At 50.0% G+C, this 19251-nt stretch overlaps 2 protein-coding genes across 4 annotated transcripts in view; both read right to left on the bottom strand.

The window, feature by feature from the left end:
* FRMPD3 (FERM and PDZ domain containing 3) overlaps positions 1-11531 on the bottom strand; it is a 36606-nt gene extending 25075 nt beyond the window's left edge. Inside the window, exons 1-2 of the mRNA XM_087728092.1 lie at positions 11437-11531; positions 10820-10979 (exon numbers count right to left, since the gene is read on the bottom strand). The gene's annotated coding sequence lies outside the window, so the exon portion shown is untranslated. The remainder of the gene's footprint in view (positions 1-10819; positions 10980-11436) is intronic.
* Positions 11532-16337: 4806 nt separating this feature from the next.
* Positions 16338-19239, bottom strand: DNAAF6 (dynein axonemal assembly factor 6). 3 transcript variants are annotated; one of them, XM_087727210.1, is made up of 6 exons: positions 19089-19239; positions 18939-19008; positions 18741-18843; positions 18295-18391; positions 17759-17867; positions 16338-16840 (listed from the first exon to the last, which is right to left on the bottom strand). In XM_087727210.1, the coding sequence occupies exons 1-6, from the start codon at positions 19185-19187 to the stop codon at positions 16749-16751; spliced, it is 570 nt and encodes a 189-aa protein (XP_087583336.1). In that variant the 5' UTR covers positions 19188-19239; the 3' UTR covers positions 16338-16748. The 3 variants fall into 3 exon arrangements, with proteins under 3 accessions (XP_087583336.1, XP_013927800.2, XP_087583335.1); XM_014072325.2 differs by having other exon boundaries at positions 17782-17867; positions 19089-19238; XM_087727209.1 differs by having other exon boundaries at positions 17782-17867; positions 18939-19009; positions 19096-19230.
* Positions 19240-19251: the final 12 nt, after the last annotated feature.

The raw sequence follows: 19251 nt of genomic DNA, 5'->3' as shown, positions 1-19251 counted from the left end.
CTAGTCACTGAAACACCGTAGGATGGTTTTATTTATTTATTTTTAAATGGTTTTTATTCAACATTTTTACCTTTAAAAAAGAAAGAAAAACACAACAAAAGAAAAAACAAAACCTACATAACACTATAAAGTAATTATACTTTATATATATTATATTCCGTGTCGGCATTCAAGTTTAGTCTTTATAGTTCTCCATTCTACATGGCCTTCCTATTGATTCTACCTTCTCTAATAATATAATAGCACAGAGGTGGGTTCCTACCAGTTCGCACCTATTCGGTAGAACCGGTTCGTCAAATCTACCGAACTGGTTAGAAGAGGTTCCACCAGTGGACCCGGAAAACAGGCCACACCTACAGAAGAGGTTCCAAAAATTTTTGAAACCCACCACTGGTCCTTGGATATGATTATTCTACACTATCCTGCTCCTATTTATAAAACTCAGTGCCTCTGTGAAAGGTAAGGATGACTACTGCGTTTGTGGTGCAATCAGAACATTGCGTGTGTGGAAGTTGTTTTAACGCAAACCAAAGATGCCTTTTAAAAAAGAAATGTTTACATCCTATTCTTATGCATGCCAGTGCTGTGTGTGAGGTAATTTAAAGTGGTTCTGACAAATGTCGTCGGCATCTTCATATCCGGTCACATGGGCGGCAAGCCACTCCCATCCGGTCACATGGGTGGCAAGCCACTCCCACAAAGGAGGCCACACCCACAGAGTAGGTTCGAACAATTTTTGAAACCCACCACTATAATAGCAGTAGTACTAACACTTGCGATAATATTAATTGTTCATGTCTCCATTATATTTCTATCATAGTCAATACTTTAAATTTGATAGTAATTAGTAACTTTGGTTAATTTTTATTCAAGGCTAGTTTAGGGGGGGGGAACCCACAAAGACTTCTATGTTTTGGCTTCTGTTTATAGCAGTGGTGGGTTCCGGATCCCATCGCAACTGGTACGCTGTGACAGGGTCGGGCGTCCACTTCGGGCACGTGCTCTGCGCATGCCACCGCTCTGCGACGCCCCAGCGGCTCGGCAGAGGTTGCACAGGTGCCATATAGCGTGCGCACATGCACATTTTTGCCCGTTTCCCTCAAAAAGAGGTAAGGAACATGGGGGGGGGGGAACGAAACACCGTTCTGGTATGGTGGCTGCTGTTCCCGGCTGCCACCGGTACGCCCGTGCTGGGCCGTACCACCCAGAACCCACCAGTTCCTGCCTAGGTTCTCTCCGCAGAGGGTGCTGGCCAGGGTGCTGAAATGAGAAAGCCCGCATGGTTTGGCTTGCTTGTGAAAGTGTTGAGAGCAAAGCATGTAAGACAGCGAAAATATAATTTTCTTCCCCTATGCTTTCCAAGTTGCCTGGTCTGAATTGACACCAGCAGAAGGTACAGGAAGGTTCAGTCCAGGGTGGCACGTTGAGGACAGTGGAGAGCGAGGGGAACACATCGCTTGATAGGGGTGGGCAGCAAGTCAACCCTATTCCAAAGCCATCCCAGGGGGCTTCGGAGGGCATGGATTTGCAGCTTCCAGAGTTCCTGCTTTCCATACAGAATCACCTTATACGGGAGACGGGTGGCATGAGAATGCATTAATTTTTTAAAGTATATATATTTAAAATTAATACTTTTATTTTTTTTAAAGTAATAAAAACAGATATAGCTCCTGGCCATGACCACCACTGGCTCTTCAAGCAGGAGTTGTGAGTCCAGGAGGACCAACAGATTACACATACATTGCATCAAGTGTCCTATCTGGTCCCACTCCAGAAAACAGGCCAAATGGACAAGATAGGCTCATCCTCTGTGATCTGGGGTTAGGATTAGGTTTTTTTTTGAAGTCTACAGTTTCCTACACAGAGCAGGGGGGAAATCCCCAAGTCCTGTTTTTAATTGACCCAAAAGCGATGTTATATTTTACTTTAGTTTTTTTTAAATGTGTCTCACAGTTATAAGCATAGAACACCACAAATTATTCCTCTGATAAGTTATATAATGATTTCAAGCTATTATAGTCGATGAATTAATTAAAAGGTGCATTTATAGCGCTGGCATTTTATGATCCTGTATGCTTAATTTGCCTTAAAGGTTGACGATGCTTCTCGTCTTTATAACTACATTTTTCGGGGGGTGGGGAGGAGGGGGAGATGGGATTGATGTCCTTTCCTTGAGATGAAGAGAAGCGAGAACCTTTCATTTCACAAGGCTTTCAACCTTGAGGTTTGATTCACATGCCCAGGCCTTCCCGGGGTTCCCCGGGGGATTCTGAACCTTCATAGCTCTGCCTCGTGGCACGACATAACCGCGCTCGTCAAAATAGTGGTGATAAAATCGTGTCGCTAAAGCCGCGACGTCATCACCGCATGTCATCACCGCCGCGACAACAGCGCGGCAACAGAAGGGCGCTTTAAAACGGTGCCGCGGCAGAAAGCCGATTTAAATTAAGGTAAGGGTTAGGATTAGGTTTAGGGGTTTGCTTTAGGGTTAGGTTTAGGGTTAGGTTTAGGGTTAGGTTTAGGGTTAGGTTTAGGGTTAGGTTTAGGGTTAGGTTTAGGGTTAGGTTTAGGGTTAGGTTTAGGTTTAGGGTTAGGTTTAGGGTTAGGTTTAGGGTTAGGTTTAGGGTTAGGTTTAGGGTTAGGTTTAGAGTTAGGTTTAGGTTTAGGGTTAGGTTTAGGGTTAGGTTTAGGGTTAGGTTTAGGGTTAGGTTTAGGGTACTGAGTGCTTCGGAAGGCGCGGATTTGCCCTCCGCGATTATGTCATCGCGGTAGGGTCGCGTTTTTCCTTAGCGCTTCGAACGGCGCGGATTAGCCCTTCGCGCTTATGTCTCCGCGGATAAGGGCTTCGCGGTATTGTGGTGGAACCCTCTGCCTAAGGAGCACGAGAAGCCTCGCGGAATTTTTTTGCATCCCTCGTGTGGGTTCTAAAAAACAGGGAATCTGTCCCGGAGAGCCTGGATCTTTTTTGCTGGAAGAGAGGGATTCTTGTCCGCTGCTGCAGTGCCGTTGCAGATCTGGGCTAGAAACTGCCAACTCTCCAGCTGCCTGTGAAAGACGGCAGGTGTCCAAATTCTGTGCTCGAGAAACTGGAGGACAGGCAGCGGGGGGAGGAGGAGGGGGAGGATCGCCAAATCCCCAACCCTACAGCAGAGAAATCTGGGGGGACAGCTCAGAGCAAGGAGAGACCCATAAGTCTCTTCTGAGGCCACCAAACTGTTTCTTAATGCAGGGGCAGCCACATTTATCACCAAACTCCTGGACCGAATACTGTACGAAGCTGACTTCTCGGGTCAGCCTTGGCCTGGCGGTGCCACATGCCCTTTGGCCCCGATTCCCGCGTGGCTGTTCAGCACAGATACCTCTCTGCAGGCAGTTGCTGTCTGAAAGGCTGCAGAGCTCCCATGGGTGGTCACTAGCCTGGTTGTGGGCTGCTTGGAGTCCCATAGGATAGCTTCACTTCCTGAAGCTGCCCAGCAGACAGGCTGGTCCCCTCACCCTCTTCTGGATCTGGCAGTTGACCGGCAGCCTGAGAAAGGATGGGTGCAGATAGTGCCACCCCCTCCCTCCCTGCCTCTTTTGGGCAAGCAGCCTGTATCAGAGCTAATGGCAGGAGAGGACGAATTCCATCCGCCAGTCAGTGCCGACTGGCGACTACTCGGAGGAGAGCCTTCTCAGTAGCAGCTCCGACACTTTGGAACGATCTCCCCGTGGAGATTCGTACCCTCACCACCGTCCAGACCTTCCGCACAGCCCTCAAGATCTGGCTATCCCGTCAGGCCTGGGGATAAAGCCCTAATCTTGCCCCACCCGAATGCTGAATGAATGTTGTGTTTTATTGTTTTATTTTATTATATTCCACATTTTCTTTTTGTGTTTTGTCTTGCACTCCCTTCCTATAAATTGTAAGCCGCCCTGAGTCCCCTCAGGGAAAAGGGCGGCCTATAAATGTTAAATAAATGAAAAAAAAAATGAAGGACCAGTCGAGTCCTTCACAGCCTAAAATAGCCGTAAAGGCTCTGGCCAGCAATGCTTCATGTTATCCTCCAGAGAATCGTGGCTGATGCGCAAAGCTTTTTGCAGGGGATGGAGACTCGTGCATCGGAGCTCGCCTTACTTGCCAGCACGGGGGATCCTTCTTGCCTATCTAGAGAGCTGGAGCGGTTCTTCGACTTCTTTCTAGCCACTGTTTCATTTCCTGTTTTATTTATTCCACTTATTCTATGTGCGTTAAAAAAAAAAGAAAAAGAAAACTGCTTTCGTTCACCAGCTAACAAGGTTGCCTGGAAACGGACTATTCAGTGTGACAAATTCTTGACTGTTAGCAGAATTCAGTTGCTTGAAAATCAGTTGTTTATCAATCCAAGACAATTCGAAAATCCTGACCAAATATTGCTGTTTACCCTGTCGTTCTGGATATTTTCATCCTATGGATAAAGAAGCGCACCCCCAATCTACAGCTTTCAATGTTATTGACACCTAAATATAATTTTCTGTCTGAACCCACAGGCGTTTTTCTTTCATTCGTTCTCCCGTGCAATGCCGTCAAATCTCTTCCTGCTGCCATTTCCTTAAAAGCACCCAGTGCTCCAAGACAAGCACAGATTCTTCCACCTCTTTGTTCTCCACATTCAATCACTTGTGAGGACCAATTATATCTGCACAATACTGAATGAATGAAGGAATGAACACATGCACGCTCGTCTGCATGCACAGCCATAGTTTCTAAATACACAGTGCAAAAGAGAACATACATCTTACATTAGAGGGAATTCAACACAAGAGTGCTGAGTAAGGAATAAAAGCTGTGGGGATGGTGAAGGGAAAGTTGGGTTATTTTTTTTTTGGCAATAGCAGATTTTTTATATACCGCTTCATAGGGCTTTTAGCCCTCTCTAAGCGGTTTACAGAGTCAGCATATTGCCCCCAACAACAATCCGGGTCCTCATTTTACCCACCTCGGAAGGATGGAAGGCTGAGTCAACCCTGAGCCGGTGAGATTTGAACCGCTGAACTGCTGATCTAGCAGTCAGCTGAAGTGGCCTGCAGTACTGCACTCTACCCACTGCGCCACCTCGGCTCTTCTAACATCCACAAACATCGCCATGATTTCCTCTTACAATTGATACAGAGATAATCCAGTTCCTTCTAGAAGAGCCAAATTGGGACATTCATCATGCTAAATGGAGGTTGGTTCTGGTGATGGGTAGTTCGCTTTACTGTAATGCACAAATCTTGATAAATCTTCTCCACAGATGGTTTTGAATCATCAAGATAATACTTAGCAAAGATTAAGAGATCTCTGGTTAGTTACCAGAAGTGCTTCTGCAGACTGGGGTCCCAGAGCCCTTTCCTCCCCTCCTAAAGCAGTGCTAATAGAACTGTGAGAAGGCTCTCCGAGAACTGTAGAATAATTTCCACGCTTGCCTTTTCATTTCATCGGTCTCTGCTGTGCGCCCCGCGGTTTCATTTCAACACATATTTTAAAGGTTTAAACAGGGAGCCGTGAATGCCCTGCTAGAATGAACATCTCATTAGATGATGAGGAGCAGAAACAATAAAAAGGGAGCAGGAATTATACTGCGTTTCCAAAGTATTCCGAATCTGTTAAGCAGCCGAAGGGGAATGAGGTGGGCAAACTTGAATGAATGAATAGAAATGATTTGAGTAAAAATAAAGGGAGAAGAGGAGTGCATACAAAATTGTTAAAAAGTGTGGGTGGTATTTTCCCAAAGCAAATCACAGATTTTTCCCAAGAGGTGTGAAAACGGTGGCGTGAGGAATTTTACTTCTTGGGACTCTGTTGGCAGAATCCCACGGGGCCTGTCTTCCCACAGATTTCTTACTGGGGTGGGTGACCCTCTGCCCTTCCTGGAGGTGCCTTGATGGAACACCTGAAGTAGGACGAGCGATCTAGAAGGTTCCTTCCAATTAAAGGGAGATATGCGTGGAAGCAGCAAGAGCAGGAAAGAGGCCACCAAAGGACATTCCTGATTTTAAGGGAAACTGAACTCAGCAATCAGGTACGTGGCTTGCATTCCAAGAGAGGTAATTTTAATAAAATCAGGGCAATTATGAAATTATACCATACGATGATAGGGGGAAAAAAAGTTTGAAATTATGAGCAATTCCAGTGAGGCAAAGAAGAATTATGAGCAATTCCAGTGAGGCAGAGCCGTGGTGGCGCAGTGGGTAGAGTGCAGTACTGCAGGCCACTTCAGCTGACTGCTATCTGCAGTTCAGCGGTTCAAATCTCACCAGCTCAGGGTTGACTCAGCCTTCCATCCTTCCGAGGTGGGTAAAATGAGGACCCAGATTGTGGGGGCGATATGCTGACTCTGTAAACCGCTTAGAGAGGGCTGAAAGTCCTATGAAGCGGTATATAAGTCTAACTGCTATTGCTATTGCTAAGAAGCAAAATTGACTGCACAAAAAGTTTGGTTAAGGTCTGAAGAACAGGAAGATGAAACAAGGAGCTTGAAATTGGCCTCGAAAGAAGCCCAGAGGGACAGGCTGGAAGCTGTCAGCAAGGATGAGACCCAGAAGGAGATAGCTGGAGGGGCGGTGTCTTTTTCAAAGGAAACCAAAAGATTAAAGCAGTTTAAAGATGGTTATAAAGTTATAATATTGTGTGGACCTGGAGAGGAGAGGTGAGATAATTAGTAAATAACCTTTAGTTAACTACAATAATAACAATGAAATGTTAATGGACAATATTTAATGATGCAGGTGTGTTACGGGGTTAATGATACATACAGGGGTGTTACGGGTGGGGGGATGTTTAGATATCTTACTTAACCGAATTAATTTTAGAACATGTCATAAAGGTGTAAGGGTATTGGAGATCTATTGATATTGTAAATGAACGCCAGTAGGTGGTTGTGTCTTCTAATATAAATGATTCTAGATGAAAACATGTTTAAACAACGGTAACCAAATGAGAATTATGGTACAGGGATAGTAAAATACATAACTTTTCTTTCTTGATTTAAAATGTACAACATGATTTGAATGAAGCATATGTAAGGACTGTGGAAGAAACGTACGGAATATATTCGTAACCAATCGATACGCTTTCAACAAGATGTAACGAAAGATGATTTTTTTAAAAAAATTCTTTCTGTTTAATTAAAACAATAAAAAATTTTCTCAAAGGAAAAAAAAAAGTTTGGTTAAGGTCTGAAGAACAGGAAGACGAAACGAGGAGCTTGAAATTGGCCTCGAAAGAAGCCCAGAGGGACAGGCTGGAAGCTGTCAGGAAGGATGAGAGCCAGAAGGAGATAGCTGGAGGGGCGGTGTCTTTTTCAAAGGAAACTAAAAGAATAAAGCAGAATGCTGTATAGTTGCTTCATGGAGATGGAGAAAAGATAACAAGGAACAAAGGAAAGGGAGAAGTTATATTTTGACTATTTCCTTCATGATCCAAAGAAGCTTAGACATTGCTTCATCTTCTGTCTTTCAAATCTTTTTCTAGCCACTGCAGAGGGGTATTTATTCGCCTCTGCCAAGGATACTGCCCTCTCATGCCCAGCAGAGCCTGGTGTTGCCCCCCACCCACCCACATTTCAAGGGCCAGAAAGGGAAAGGGGGCCTGTGAGGTGCCAGGCAGGAGATGGGTGGGCTTCCCTGCCTTGTTCTTCTCTGGAAGAAGGTGGTCTCTAGCTGCAAAAGCCTCACTAATCCTGGGGGAAAGAGACTGAGTGGTAAACTGGCACGAGGCAAGGCAAACAGAAACATGGGCTGTCCAGAGCCTTCCCCACCCCCAGCCCCACATAATGTTATAGATGAGAGAGTTCAGTAATGAGAAAGATTACTTTTGTGTGTGTATGTATGTATGGGAGGGAGGGAGTTACAGCTACCTCAGATTTTAAAATATATACCCAAATAACCCAATTTAAATGCAAAACTGGGGATTTTAGCCATCTCTTGACAGCCAAAAACACCTTTATTATTTATATGATCGTACATTTTTGCAGTTGTGTTTAACAGACCCAGAGGCCATTCTTCATTGGGAGGGGTCCGAAGGAGGGAGCCATTGACCAACAGGGTTAAATGGATTAAAACCAAGATTTCAATTCGGTTCACAATGTGCTTCAAACCCCCCTTTTTTCACGCAAGCCCCCAAACTTTTTGTTTTCATTTTGTGAGGAAAGGGGGAACCTCTTCATGGTTGAAATAAAATGACAGAGATCACACACACACCAGGAAGTGAGAGCACGGCCACCTTCGGCTCCACAGCTACCAGCTCAGTCTCTGCCTGGCTTGTGGCCTTGATGGAGGATCCTTGCTGGTTTTTTCTGACTCCACCATACCAATGACTTCCTTTTATCAGAAAATCCTCATCTAAATTGTCTACTGGTACGTATGATTTAGAAGAAACACGCTAAAAGAGTAAATATGCACAAGTGTGCAGGCGTGAACCTACAAATGCACGCTAGTCAAATGTGCACCGACAAAACTGCACCGACAAAACCGCAATGTCAAAATCGCGATTAGGGTTAGGATTAGGCTTAGGGTTAGGGTTAGGGCTAGGGTTAGGGTTAGGTTTAGGGTTAGGCTTAGCGTTAGGCTTAGGTTTAGGCTTAGGCTTAGGCTTAGGCTTAGGCTTAGGCTTAGGGTTAGGGTTAGGGTTAGGTTTAGGCTTAGGGTTAGGCTTAGGTTTAGGGTTAGGGTTAGGGTTAGGCTTAGGGTTAGGGTTAGGTTTAGGGTTAGGCTTAGGGTTAGGCTTAGGCTTAGGGTTAGGGTTAGGGTTAGGTTTAGGTTTAGGCTTAGGGTTAGGCTTAGGTTTAGGGTTAGGCTTAGGCTTAGGCTTAGGGTTAGGTTTAGGGTTAGGCTTAGGTTTAGGTTTAGGTTTAGGGTTAGGGTTAGGGTTAGGTTTAGGGTTAGGCTTCGGGTTAGGCTTAGGGTTAGGTTTAGGGTTAGGTTTAGGTTTAGGTTTAGGGTTAGGGTTAGGGTTAGGGTTAGGTTTAGGTTTAGGTTTAGGCTTAGGGTTAGGCTTAGGTTTAGGGTGGATGGGTTATAAGGTTGTTTTCGCGTCCTAGTTTGTTGATTGTTGATTTTTGATGGCGCACGATTTTGACGTCACGGTTTTGTTGGCGTGGTTTTGTCGGCGCGCATTTGACTAGCGCGCATTTGTCGGTAAACCGTGTGCAGGTAATGATGCAACAGGCATTGTGCTAACCTATGGGCCACATTTAAAGGTATCAGATGGGGTGGGAATCTTTACTGAAGTGGCCCATGGCACTTCAGAGGCCTTACCCGGAGTGAGTGGCCAATTCTGTGCTCTGGCAGTCCTCTTCCTTCCCCAATTCCCTCCCTCAGCACCCCAAGCTGAAAATGACTGGGTTCTTACAGAAGGGCTGAAATATGCTAGAGCAGTGTTTCTCAACCTTGGCAACTTGAAGATGTCCAGACTTCAACTCCCAGAATTACCCAGCCAGCATTCGCTGGCTGGGGAATTCTGGGAGTTGAAGTCCGGACATCTTCAAGTTGCCAAGGTTGAGAAACACTGTGCTAGAGAGTTTTACAATACAAGGATAATGGGATGATAGAGAATATAACATAAAGAGGTACTGCTAACTGGATGGATTTTAGGATGATGTAACGAAATGCCCTAATATAAATTTATTAAAAACTTAGAATATCTCACATAAAATGAAATAATATCGTCAAATAAACGTTTGACAATGATAATAACTATATACATACAGTATATACCAGACTGATAATATGAGATTCTATATAAATTGTAAGTGAAGACTAGGGAGAGGATGCACAAAAGTTTTGTAACCAATTGACACACTGGATGTAACTGGAAGATGGTTTTATATTTATCTGTGCTTGTTTCTTTAAAAAAAAATCTTAAAAGAAAATAACAAGAAAGGCTCCCCCCATGCAGGAGCCGGCTCAGGCTGGCCCTCCTTTTCCCTTCCCCCATCGCCCTGCTTACTTGCCTTGCCTCATCACCCCAAGAGAAGGCCCCAGCGTAGCCCCCCCCCCCGCTCCACAGCATCCATGCCAACCGCCAGACCTCCCTGATGCTCAGCTAGTGCCCCCTCCCCCTGCACAACATCCCTCCCCAGCCAAAAATATGGGAAAGGAACCCCCCCCCCCAATAGAAAGAGCGGGCTGGAATTTCTGTCCGGTTACTGGGAGAGCAGCAGAGCAAGATGGGCCGGCACAAGCTTCTCCCCCCTCCCCCTGCACAACATCCCTCCCCAGCCAAAAACTGAGAATATGGGAAAGGACGCCCCCCCCCCCCAATAGAAAGAGCGGGCTGGAATTTCTGTCCGGTTACTGGGAGAGCAGCAGAGCAAGATGGGCCGGTACGCGCTTCTCCCCCCCCCCCCCCCAGCAGCGTCCACCAAAGAGACCTCTCTCTCCTCCGTGGCTAGGGGGGGGGAATCGCTCCTCCCCGCCAGTTTTCCAGATCCCAGAGAGGAAAGCGGGGTGGGTGGGGGGTCTCAGGCCTCTCCCCGGGCCAACCCTCGATCTGGAAGCCTGGCAGGCAGCAACACAAGGACACCCCTTGCTAAGGACAGCGCAAGTGCCCGGCCAGGCCGCCAAGCTCTCTTTCCCTTGCCTGGGAGGTGGGTGGGGGGTGAAGGCCGCTCCTTTCTCCTGGGGAGGAGAGAGGTCGGGGGTCCGCAACGGAGGCTTCTAACGCCCCCTCCCTCGCTCCTTTCCCCAGCATCACCTGAGCCGCGGAGGTACCGGGGTAAAGAGGAGAGGCCGCCGCCCCGCGATTTATCTTACGGAATGAAGGGAGAACGCGGCGCCAGAAGGCAAGCTGGGCCAGCGAACGGAGGGCAGGCAGACTCACCTGCTAAATAGGGCTGGAAGAAAGAAGGCCCGCGGTAAAGCTCCCTGCAGCCGGCAGCCCAGTTCTGCCGCCGCCCGGTGCTCTCTCCCACGAACGCTGCTTCAAGGAGAGAAGTCCTTTTTCTCTTTCGCTCGGGAGGGGCTCCGGAGACCGCAGCGCTCTGGCCGGGGAGAGAGAGGGGACAGGCCCGCTCGGAGAGGAGGCGGAGCCGCGGCAACTTCCCACCAGCCGGTATCCCCGCGTCCCCAGAGAAACCCGCACGTTCTTAGCCGGCCCGGGCTAGAGCCAGAGCTGCCCGTGAAACCGAGGGGACCGCAAGGTGCAGCGGCTTCCATCCCTGGCTTCATTCCTCTGCCTTCCGCGCTCCACGGAACGGGACGGCACCCGGAGAACTGCGCGGCCAGCTCGTGGCGGCATGCGGGAGAGCTTCCCGGGGACTGACCGCAGCCGGAGGGGCAGGGCTGCCCGCAAAGGGGGCGTGGTGCGCCCGCCGCTCCCTCGAGCCCAAGCATCGCCCCTCGACGCCCGCCCGACGGCTTCCCCGACGGCTTCCCCGACGGCCCCAAGCAGCCCTCTTCCGCGAGGGACGGAGAAAGAGAGAACCCGGGGGGGCCTACCTGGCACTCGCTCCCGCCGCTGCGGCTCTACGGGGACGGCGGCGAGGTTGCGACAGGGCGTTGGATGCCCGTCTTGGACCGCTCCATGCTCGGCCTTGGCTGGCGGCGGCACTTTGGACAGACGCGGCGGGGGGGACTGGCGCGGCTTCCCGGAACGCCACCGGGCCTAAGCGGCCAGGGCGGCGGCGGCGGGTAGACTGACGCGAGCGGGGAGGGCGGAGAGCGCGCGGAGGACGGCGGCGTCAGAACCCTCCCTGGCTCTTCCCCGAAGCGCCTGGCACCGGCCGAATCCCCTGCCCTGATTGCCGCTGCTCCCCCCCCACCGCCTTGCTCGGGACGCTCGCCGTTCGCTGCCCTGTTCCGGGGTGGGGGTGGGGGGCAGAGTTTAACATCTGTCCCCCCCGGGGAGCGCGCCGAGGGGAAGCGGGAGTGGCGAGATCCCTTCCAGGAGGGCGCCCCCCCCTCCGCGAGAAAGAGGGACCGTCTCCCCTACTTCGCCTGTCAGGTGGCAGCGAGGCAACGTCAAACCCACCCAACCTCTGGCCCCCGTGGATGGCGCCTCTGCTGTGGATGGCCCTCCACCAAGGGTGGCTTTCCTCCCCAACCCCACAAAAGGGTTTTGGCGCAGCATTCTGAAAAAGCCGCGTTGTAGATTTTAAGTGGTCTGGATGGGAAAATGCGAGCGCGTCTCCTGTGCTCCCCTACCCCTCTTCGTAGGTTCCCGATCGAGGCTATGAGCTCTGCGGTGGAGAGCGGGACCGAGGGGGAAGCCAGCCTTAATTTCCAAATCGGAGGCAGGGAGGATTAGGGTTAGGATTTATTTCATTTATATGCCGCCCTTTTCCCCGAAGGGGACTCAGGGCGGCTCACAATTCGGTCAGGGAAGGGGGTACAGACAGGGGATAAAAAGACGAAACATAACAATACACAATTTAAAAACACACAACAACCATACCATTCGAGGAGGGGGGGCAAAAGCTCTTTAGCCCCAGGCCTGTCGGAACAGCCAGGTTTTAATAGCAATAGCAATAGCAGTTAGACTTATATACCGCTTCATAGGGCTTTCAGCCCTCTCTAAGCGGTTTACAGAGTCAGCATATCGCCCCCAACAACAATCCGGGTCCTCATTTCACCCACCTCGAAAGGATGGAAGGCTGAGTCAACCTTGAGCCTGGTGAGATTTGAACAGCTGAACTGCAGATAGCAGTCAGCTGAAGTGGCCTGCAGTACTGCACTCTAACCACTGCGCCACCTTGGCTCCTTTAAGGGCTTTGCTGAAGGCCTGGAGGGTGGTGAGGGTTCGAATCTCCACGGGGAGGGGGAGAGAGGGAGGGAGGAAAGGGGGGGGGATGCAACACCTTCTGGGAAGGCAGGCCAGTCTAGAAATTCCTCATTTTCCTCCCCCCCACCACCAATTAGGGGGCAGGCAGGCTGCTATTCTTGGTAGTCTAGCTCAGCCCAGGAAGGCAGAGGAGGCCCTTGGGCCAGGAGGGGCTGGCCTAGGCCTGGGTTTCATGGCTGCTGAAAGATGTTATCTTGACATGGGAGCTCCTGAGGAAGAGGCAGAGGAATCAGGCCCAGAGAAGCACCCTGCTTGCTTGCTGTCGGCTGCCATAGAAACGGGGAGGGTGGGGGCATAGAAAGGGAGTTTGGTTCTCACCATCCTCTGCGCCTGCTGATGGTTGGTGTTTGGACTTGGTCAAGGCCAACCGTCTCGCATACCAACCTGATGAGGCCCTTTGAAGATGCACCCCACATGACACCTCAGGGAGTTGCAGATTGGACACTGGGCTGGGGTAACTGGAGGGAGAGGGCTGGGCAATCATTTGACATGTACTTGTTCGTGCCTTTCTCGCTCAGATCTTGCTTTCCTTTTTGCTGCTTTCAGTTCATATCTAGTAAAAGTACTTTATGAGGTTTTTCTTTCTTGGATATTGAAGGAGGCATGCCTGACACACACACACACCCATTTGCTTTTTGTCTGTTCTGAGGGACACCGAGGTGGCACCGAGCAGTAGTGGAGGTTGGGGGGCTGGGCCGGGGAGCACGTCCCAAGTATGTGGGAGCTTGCTGCTGAGGGGTGCCTGTTTCCAGGTTCTGGAGAAGACATAAACCAACTCCTTTGCCTCTAAGGAGGTCCAGCTCTTGGACTGTCCCTTGCCTCCCACCCACCCAAAACAAGGAGAGCCGAAGCCAAGTTCTTCTACTTGTGGATCGTAAGCTCCTTGGAGCTGAGAATTGCTGTGAAACTGAATTTCCTGAAGTGGACCACTAGACTCCTAAACAACTTTAAAAAAAATGACTTAGTAAAAAGAAAAGTCCATCAAAAGAGCAACATGTAAAGGAAAACAAATAGAACATCCCCAAGGAGCAGAACAAATTAAAACTAAAGCAAAATGAGGGGGCTCCACAATCACACACAAGTGAATAACCCGAAGTTCAACCATTTCTGAAGAGTGCAAACCGTATGAACCCTTCCAAACGTCCAGGCCTCCAGATCCCACCAGTTGGATTTCCTTTACTCCAGATAGCAAGTCTGGCTCATCCTGGCCCACACAGAGGCAGGTGGGCCAGGGGAGCAGGGGGCTCCGGAGACTAGCCAGAGCAGAGCAATGCAGCACTTCGACCTCTCCCCTTAAGTCCCCCCAGGGGCCTTTCTGGGCAGGGTCACACTAGAGGTTTGGCAAATGAAGAGTTTCGACTCTCCCAGGCTCTGGTTGGAGGTTGGAATTGGTTCAGTCCAACCAGTGACTAGAGAGAATTGGGTGAGAAAATTCTTCCTTGGAAAAATGAGTGCTTGGACCTGGAGCTGGGCAAACTCAGATAGAAGGATTAGTCCCCCACTTTGGTTCCCTGCTGTCACCATCTCAGAGAAGCTCCAGGGTGTGCAGCAGTGGTGGGTTTCAAATTTTTTTGGAACCTACTCTGTGGGTATGGCCTCCTTTGTGGGAGTGGCTTGCCGGCCATGTGACCTGGTGGGAGTGGCTTGCCGGCCATGTGTTTTCTTTCTTTCTCTCTCTCTTTCCTTCCTTTCCCGTTTCTGTCCCTTTTTTCTTTCATCTCTCTCTCACTTTTTCTTTTTTTTATTTATTTCTTCCTTTCTTTTTCTTTCTCTCTGTGTCAGTCAGTCTGTCTGTCTCTCGCTGTGTGTGGGGGGGGGGCAGTGGTGGATTTCAAAAAAAATTGGAACCTCTTCTGTAGGTGTGGCCTCCTTTATGGGAGTGGCTTGCCAGCCATGTGACCTGGTGGGAGTGGCTTGCCGGCCATGTGTTTTCTTTCTTTCTCTCTTTCTTTCCTTCCTTTCCCGTTTCTGTCCCTTTTTTCTTTCATCTCTTTTTCTTTTTCTTTATTTCTTCCTTTCTTTCTCTTTCTCTCTCTCTCTGTCAGTCTGTCTGTGTGTGTGTGTGTGTGTGTGTGTGTGTGTGTGTGTGGCAGTGGTGGATTTCAAAATTTTTTGGAACCTCTTCTGTAGGTGTGGCCTGCTTTCCGGGTCCACTGGTGGAACCTCTTCTAACCGGTTCGGTAGATTTGACGAACCGTTTCTACCGAATAGGTGCAAACTGGTAGGAACCCACCTCTGGTGTGCAGGGTGTAATGCACAGGAGGGGGTTTAGGTGTTGAATGGATTTGGGAGTGTGCATATTTAGTAACTGGCATTTTGAAAAGTCGATCGCTTTTCTTTGTTAGGATTTCTTCTGCCTTTTTTGCCACTTCCCTCCAATCCTGATGTTGTGAAAAGGCAAGTCCTTCTCTCCCCTTCTCATTCGGCAGGCCCAATCCAAGTTCCCACTGCCCTGGCAATGCTTCTTGATGCTGTGCTGAATAACTTTGTGGCTCTGGGAATTTTGACAGGCATTTCCAAAAGAGGCAGGGTATCAATGTGTCACACGCCCCTCCTTGCCCTGCCTCAAAGTTGGTCAACATTAACAATGTCCTCCTGCTGACTTAACCCCACCCTCCTTTTTACCTCTTCATCTGTTTTTACCTGGCCTCCCCTGATGAAACCTAAATGTCATCATTTAAATAGAACCAATAGGAAGCAGGGCTTCATTGGTTACTGGGAGATGACAGATGTCTTGCAAGTTGTCCCACTCTATTGAGGCGGCCATGAACAAGCTCTCATCTGCCCACACATTCTCTCTCTGCTGCACATCAGCAGGAGCTCCTTCCCCTATGTGGTTTTCAAGTTGTGGGCTTGCTTGCAACCTGGGCCCTCCAGATGGAAACACTGCTCTGCAAAATGCTGGCTTTATGCAGTGGAAGTCTGTGCTCATTCTTCACTGAACCCCAGGTGCCTTGCTGGAGCAGAGAGGTCAGCATCTCTCGGAACAAGCCTCAGCTTGTTCGTGACCCGTCAAAACCGCGCTCGACTAAGCCGCGCCCGATTAAACCGCGTCGCTGACGTCATCAACAGGGCGACAACAGCCAGCGCGGAGAAAGAAGGGCGCTTTAAATAGCGCTTTGAAAGCAAGCCGATTCAACTTAAGGTAAGGGTTAGGTTTAGGCTTAGCTTTAGGCTTAGCTTTAGGGTTAGGTTAAGGGTTAGGTTTAGGGTTACGTTAAGGGTTAGGATTAGGTTTAGGGTTTGGTTAAGGGTTAGGTTTAGGATTAGGTTTAGGGGGGTTAGGTTTAGGGGTTAATTTTAGGTTTAGGGTTTACAGCGTGCTTCTCTCTCCGCGCTGTTGTCGCCCTGTTGATGATGTCAGCTACGGTTTAGTCAGCAGCTAAAACGGTTTAGTCGGACGTGGTTTAGTCGAGCGCAGATTTGTGGTGGAACCCAGCTTGTTTAGCTCCCTGCTCCATTGCAAATGCCCAGAAAGCCAATAGGCATCATTTGAAAGGAAGCCCCTGCTATGCTGGCCAGGGCAGACTTCTGCAAAGGGTAGATGTGGGCACAGACATGAAAGGGCGGGACTTTTATTATCTATCAACACTACAGAAGCCTGAGCAGTCAGCAGCTCAGCCATTATGAAACCAACTTGCCTCTGTTGCCCCCTACATGCTGATCTCCTGATGTTGGAGAAATGGGGCCCCCAAGGAAGCAACATTTAACAAAAACGGAGAAACCAGAGGCCTCCTAGAAAAATGTCAATGTCAGAATTCAAGAGGAAGGAAGTAGGACAGCCAGACCTCAAGGTCTCCTGGTGCAGGAAAGGCGGCCTGTTGGATCCTGCAGTAGTTTTTTGGAATCGGTGGCAAGATATTCTCCTTCTTCTCCTCTCAATTACTTAACTAGAAAACCTCTTGGGGGGCCGATTGATTCCCTCTTTCTCTTCACGAAAAGTTGATGAAATCCAATTCTCGCTTCATCCTCAAAGTGACTTCCAGTGTGGCCTGCTCAGACAGAAAACAGGCTTTCCCGTTGGTGGCGTCCACTGGATGAGGCAGATGCAAAAGGAGCCGCCTGAAAAACAGAACATTCCAAGCTGAAATTGAGGGAGGCATGAAGAAGGGGGGGGGGGATTGCTACATGCAAAATCAACTCCCCCACTTCCCCAGTACTAGCAGAAAGGTAAACACCAGAAGCAAAGTGTTGTGGCCCGGCAGGAGCCGTTGGAGCTGCCGCCAGACTCCGACAGCGAGGGGTCTTATGAGTCGGCCCTGGAGAAGGTGGAGGACCCCGGACAGGGTGCCGACTCCGAGCAGGGCGAGGAGAGACTGGTTGGCCACCAGGTGGTGGAGGAGCCTTGGATCAGAGGGAGTGTTCAGGAAAACACCTGTGAGTTGTTTCGGGATGCACGCCGTCGAAGGGCTACTCGGCGGCAAGAACAACTGTGTAATGATAGGAGATGATTGCGTTTAGCTGATGCTGATTAAGATCCTCTCCTGATTATAAAAGAGACTGTTTGTGCCACGCCCTTTTGGCAGAAGTCAACGTTCACGTTAAGGACTAACCAGAAACAAACTTGGCAGGCTGGATTGCTGCCAGAGTTTGTGTGCATTGCTGCCAAGCTTTGTAGGACTTGCTGCCAGAGTGCTTATCTCTTTGTTTATCTGGCTTGCAGCAAACGAGTCTTGACTGATTAAAAGAAACCTTTTTAGCTACGTGGGTTTTGGCTTTCTTTCCTGGACGGAGGAGGGGGGTCAGAACACAAAGGGGGGGGGGAATCAGAGAGAGGAGGCATATAAAGCTCAGAGACTGTCCCAATAAGAAATTACTATGCCCACAGCTCCATAGGCCTGTGGCATGAGAGACTTATCCCAGCATCAAGAGAAGGCAGACATCTGCTTCTGCTTGCTCTGAAGCTCCAACCGCACGGCCAAGACATCCCAAATATTATTGGAGTGTTATTGTCTAAAGGCAATATAAGAACTCTCTCACGAAAAATAAATTCTTCAACGTACTTCTGGGGACTCCGAAAATCAAGGAGCTTCTCTTGTATATCAAGGGTAATGTCCGAAGCTTTTGTGTCCGGCAGTTTAATCTTAATCTGAAATTGGAAAAAGAAAAAGTGAGGAAAAGAGATTACTTACGTTAAATGACTCCTTCGTGCATCCAACCTTGCTTTCAATAGGAAGGGAGGCATGCAAGAGGTGTTACGCTGTTGCCTTTCTGTTTTAAACCACAGAACAAAGCGAGGGGTTCTGGAATCACTGCCCAACCTCTTGCCAAAGCTGGGGGCATCCTTTGGCTAGGAAAAGGGAGGCTAAAGGATATCCTCCAATATTTAGGCACAGCAGTTCAAATGGCAGAGAAAGAGTCATCTCAGACGTATGAAATGTTAGAGGTTAGACGCTTCATAATAATGCACACAGAGAAAGGACAGTTGCCAAACTTTTGAAATTCACAACTCCAACAAGACCCTATAGCTTTTGTTGTGAAAAGGCTGGAAGGACCCGCCCAGAGAGACTTCTTACCAGCATATCTTCGCAGCAGGCAGTGGAGGGGTCCTTTCTGCTCATGCCTAGGAACAGATCCTCAGAAGTCACGTGCTGCTTGAACATAATCTCATACCTGTAAAGAACTGGGAGTCAGTGGATGCTTCACAGAACAAGATCCTTTCTCAGACCATCTATGGAGGAGTGGATGCTTTTTCTCCACAAAGAGAAATCCCTTGCTTATCCTCCCCATTTGAGCCACTCCCAAACCAAGAGGAAAAACTGGCAGAGCAGCAAATCAGTGGGAAATCCTGTCCTGGGTTGACCCCTCCCTCTCCGCCCCTCGAGCCCCGGTTTGGATCGGGCTGGCTCAGGGCCCGCTGGCTTTCCTTCCCCGGCTCGTCCAGGAAGGCTATAGCGGGCAGCCCCGGGATGGCCGCACTTCGGAAGAGGGCCGCTTCTCCAGCTGCGCCGCGGGGACGTACTCCGGCTGCTCCCGGGGGTCCCACGAGGCGTCGCCCGCGCTCCCTTCGGGCACCTCCTCGGCGCTCCAGATGGCCTTGCCGTCCACGGGCGTCAGCGGGGCGGCTGCGAGAAGAGACGGGGCTGTGAGACGGGGCTTCCGGGAGCCGACGGGCAGGCTGAGGACAGGCGGGCCCTCCCTCTCGCCCTCGCCGACTCACTCGAGGCGTCGCCAGACTTCCGGGGCCCGATACTCCCCGGGCCGGAGCGGCCGCCCGCGGGGCCTTGCGCCTGAGGAGAGAAAGCGGCGGGTTCAGGCAGGCAGGCCGGGGCGCCCCACCGCCCGCCACGGCGCCCGGGCCGGACCTCACCGCGTCCGCGCTGTCCTCGTCGCTGTCCCCCGGGTCGCAGGAGAGCAGCTCGGCCAGCGCCAGCAGCGAGTCGCCCGGGAGGGGAGCGCACGTCGCCATGGCCGCTCTGCACCGCCGCGTCCCGCGTTGCCCGGCAACGGCACGGCTTCCGGGGCCGCTACTT

Source organism: Thamnophis sirtalis, unplaced genomic scaffold (assembly GCF_051295495.1).
Source record: "Thamnophis sirtalis isolate CommonGarterSnake01/CBP01778 unplaced genomic scaffold, rThaSir2_p1.2 scaffold_13, whole genome shotgun sequence".
NCBI lineage: Eukaryota > Metazoa > Chordata > Lepidosauria > Squamata > Natricidae > Thamnophis > Thamnophis sirtalis.
Note: the sequence above shows the minus strand (reverse complement) of the source record. Positions and strands in the feature narration are given on the sequence as shown.

Coding starts and splice junctions, on each gene's coding strand:
- DNAAF6 (XM_014072325.2), bottom strand. CDS start 19,187: ATGGCGACGTGCGCTCCCCTCCCGGGCGACTCGCTGCTGGCGCTGGCC. Junction 19,009..19,088: donor ACGAGGACAGCGCGGACGCG/GTGAGGTCCGGC, acceptor TTCTCTCCTCAG/GCGCAAGGCCCCGCGGGCGG. Junction 18,844..18,938: donor GAAGTCTGGCGACGCCTCGA/GTGAGTCGGCGA, acceptor CTCTTCTCGCAG/CCGCCCCGCTGACGCCCGTG.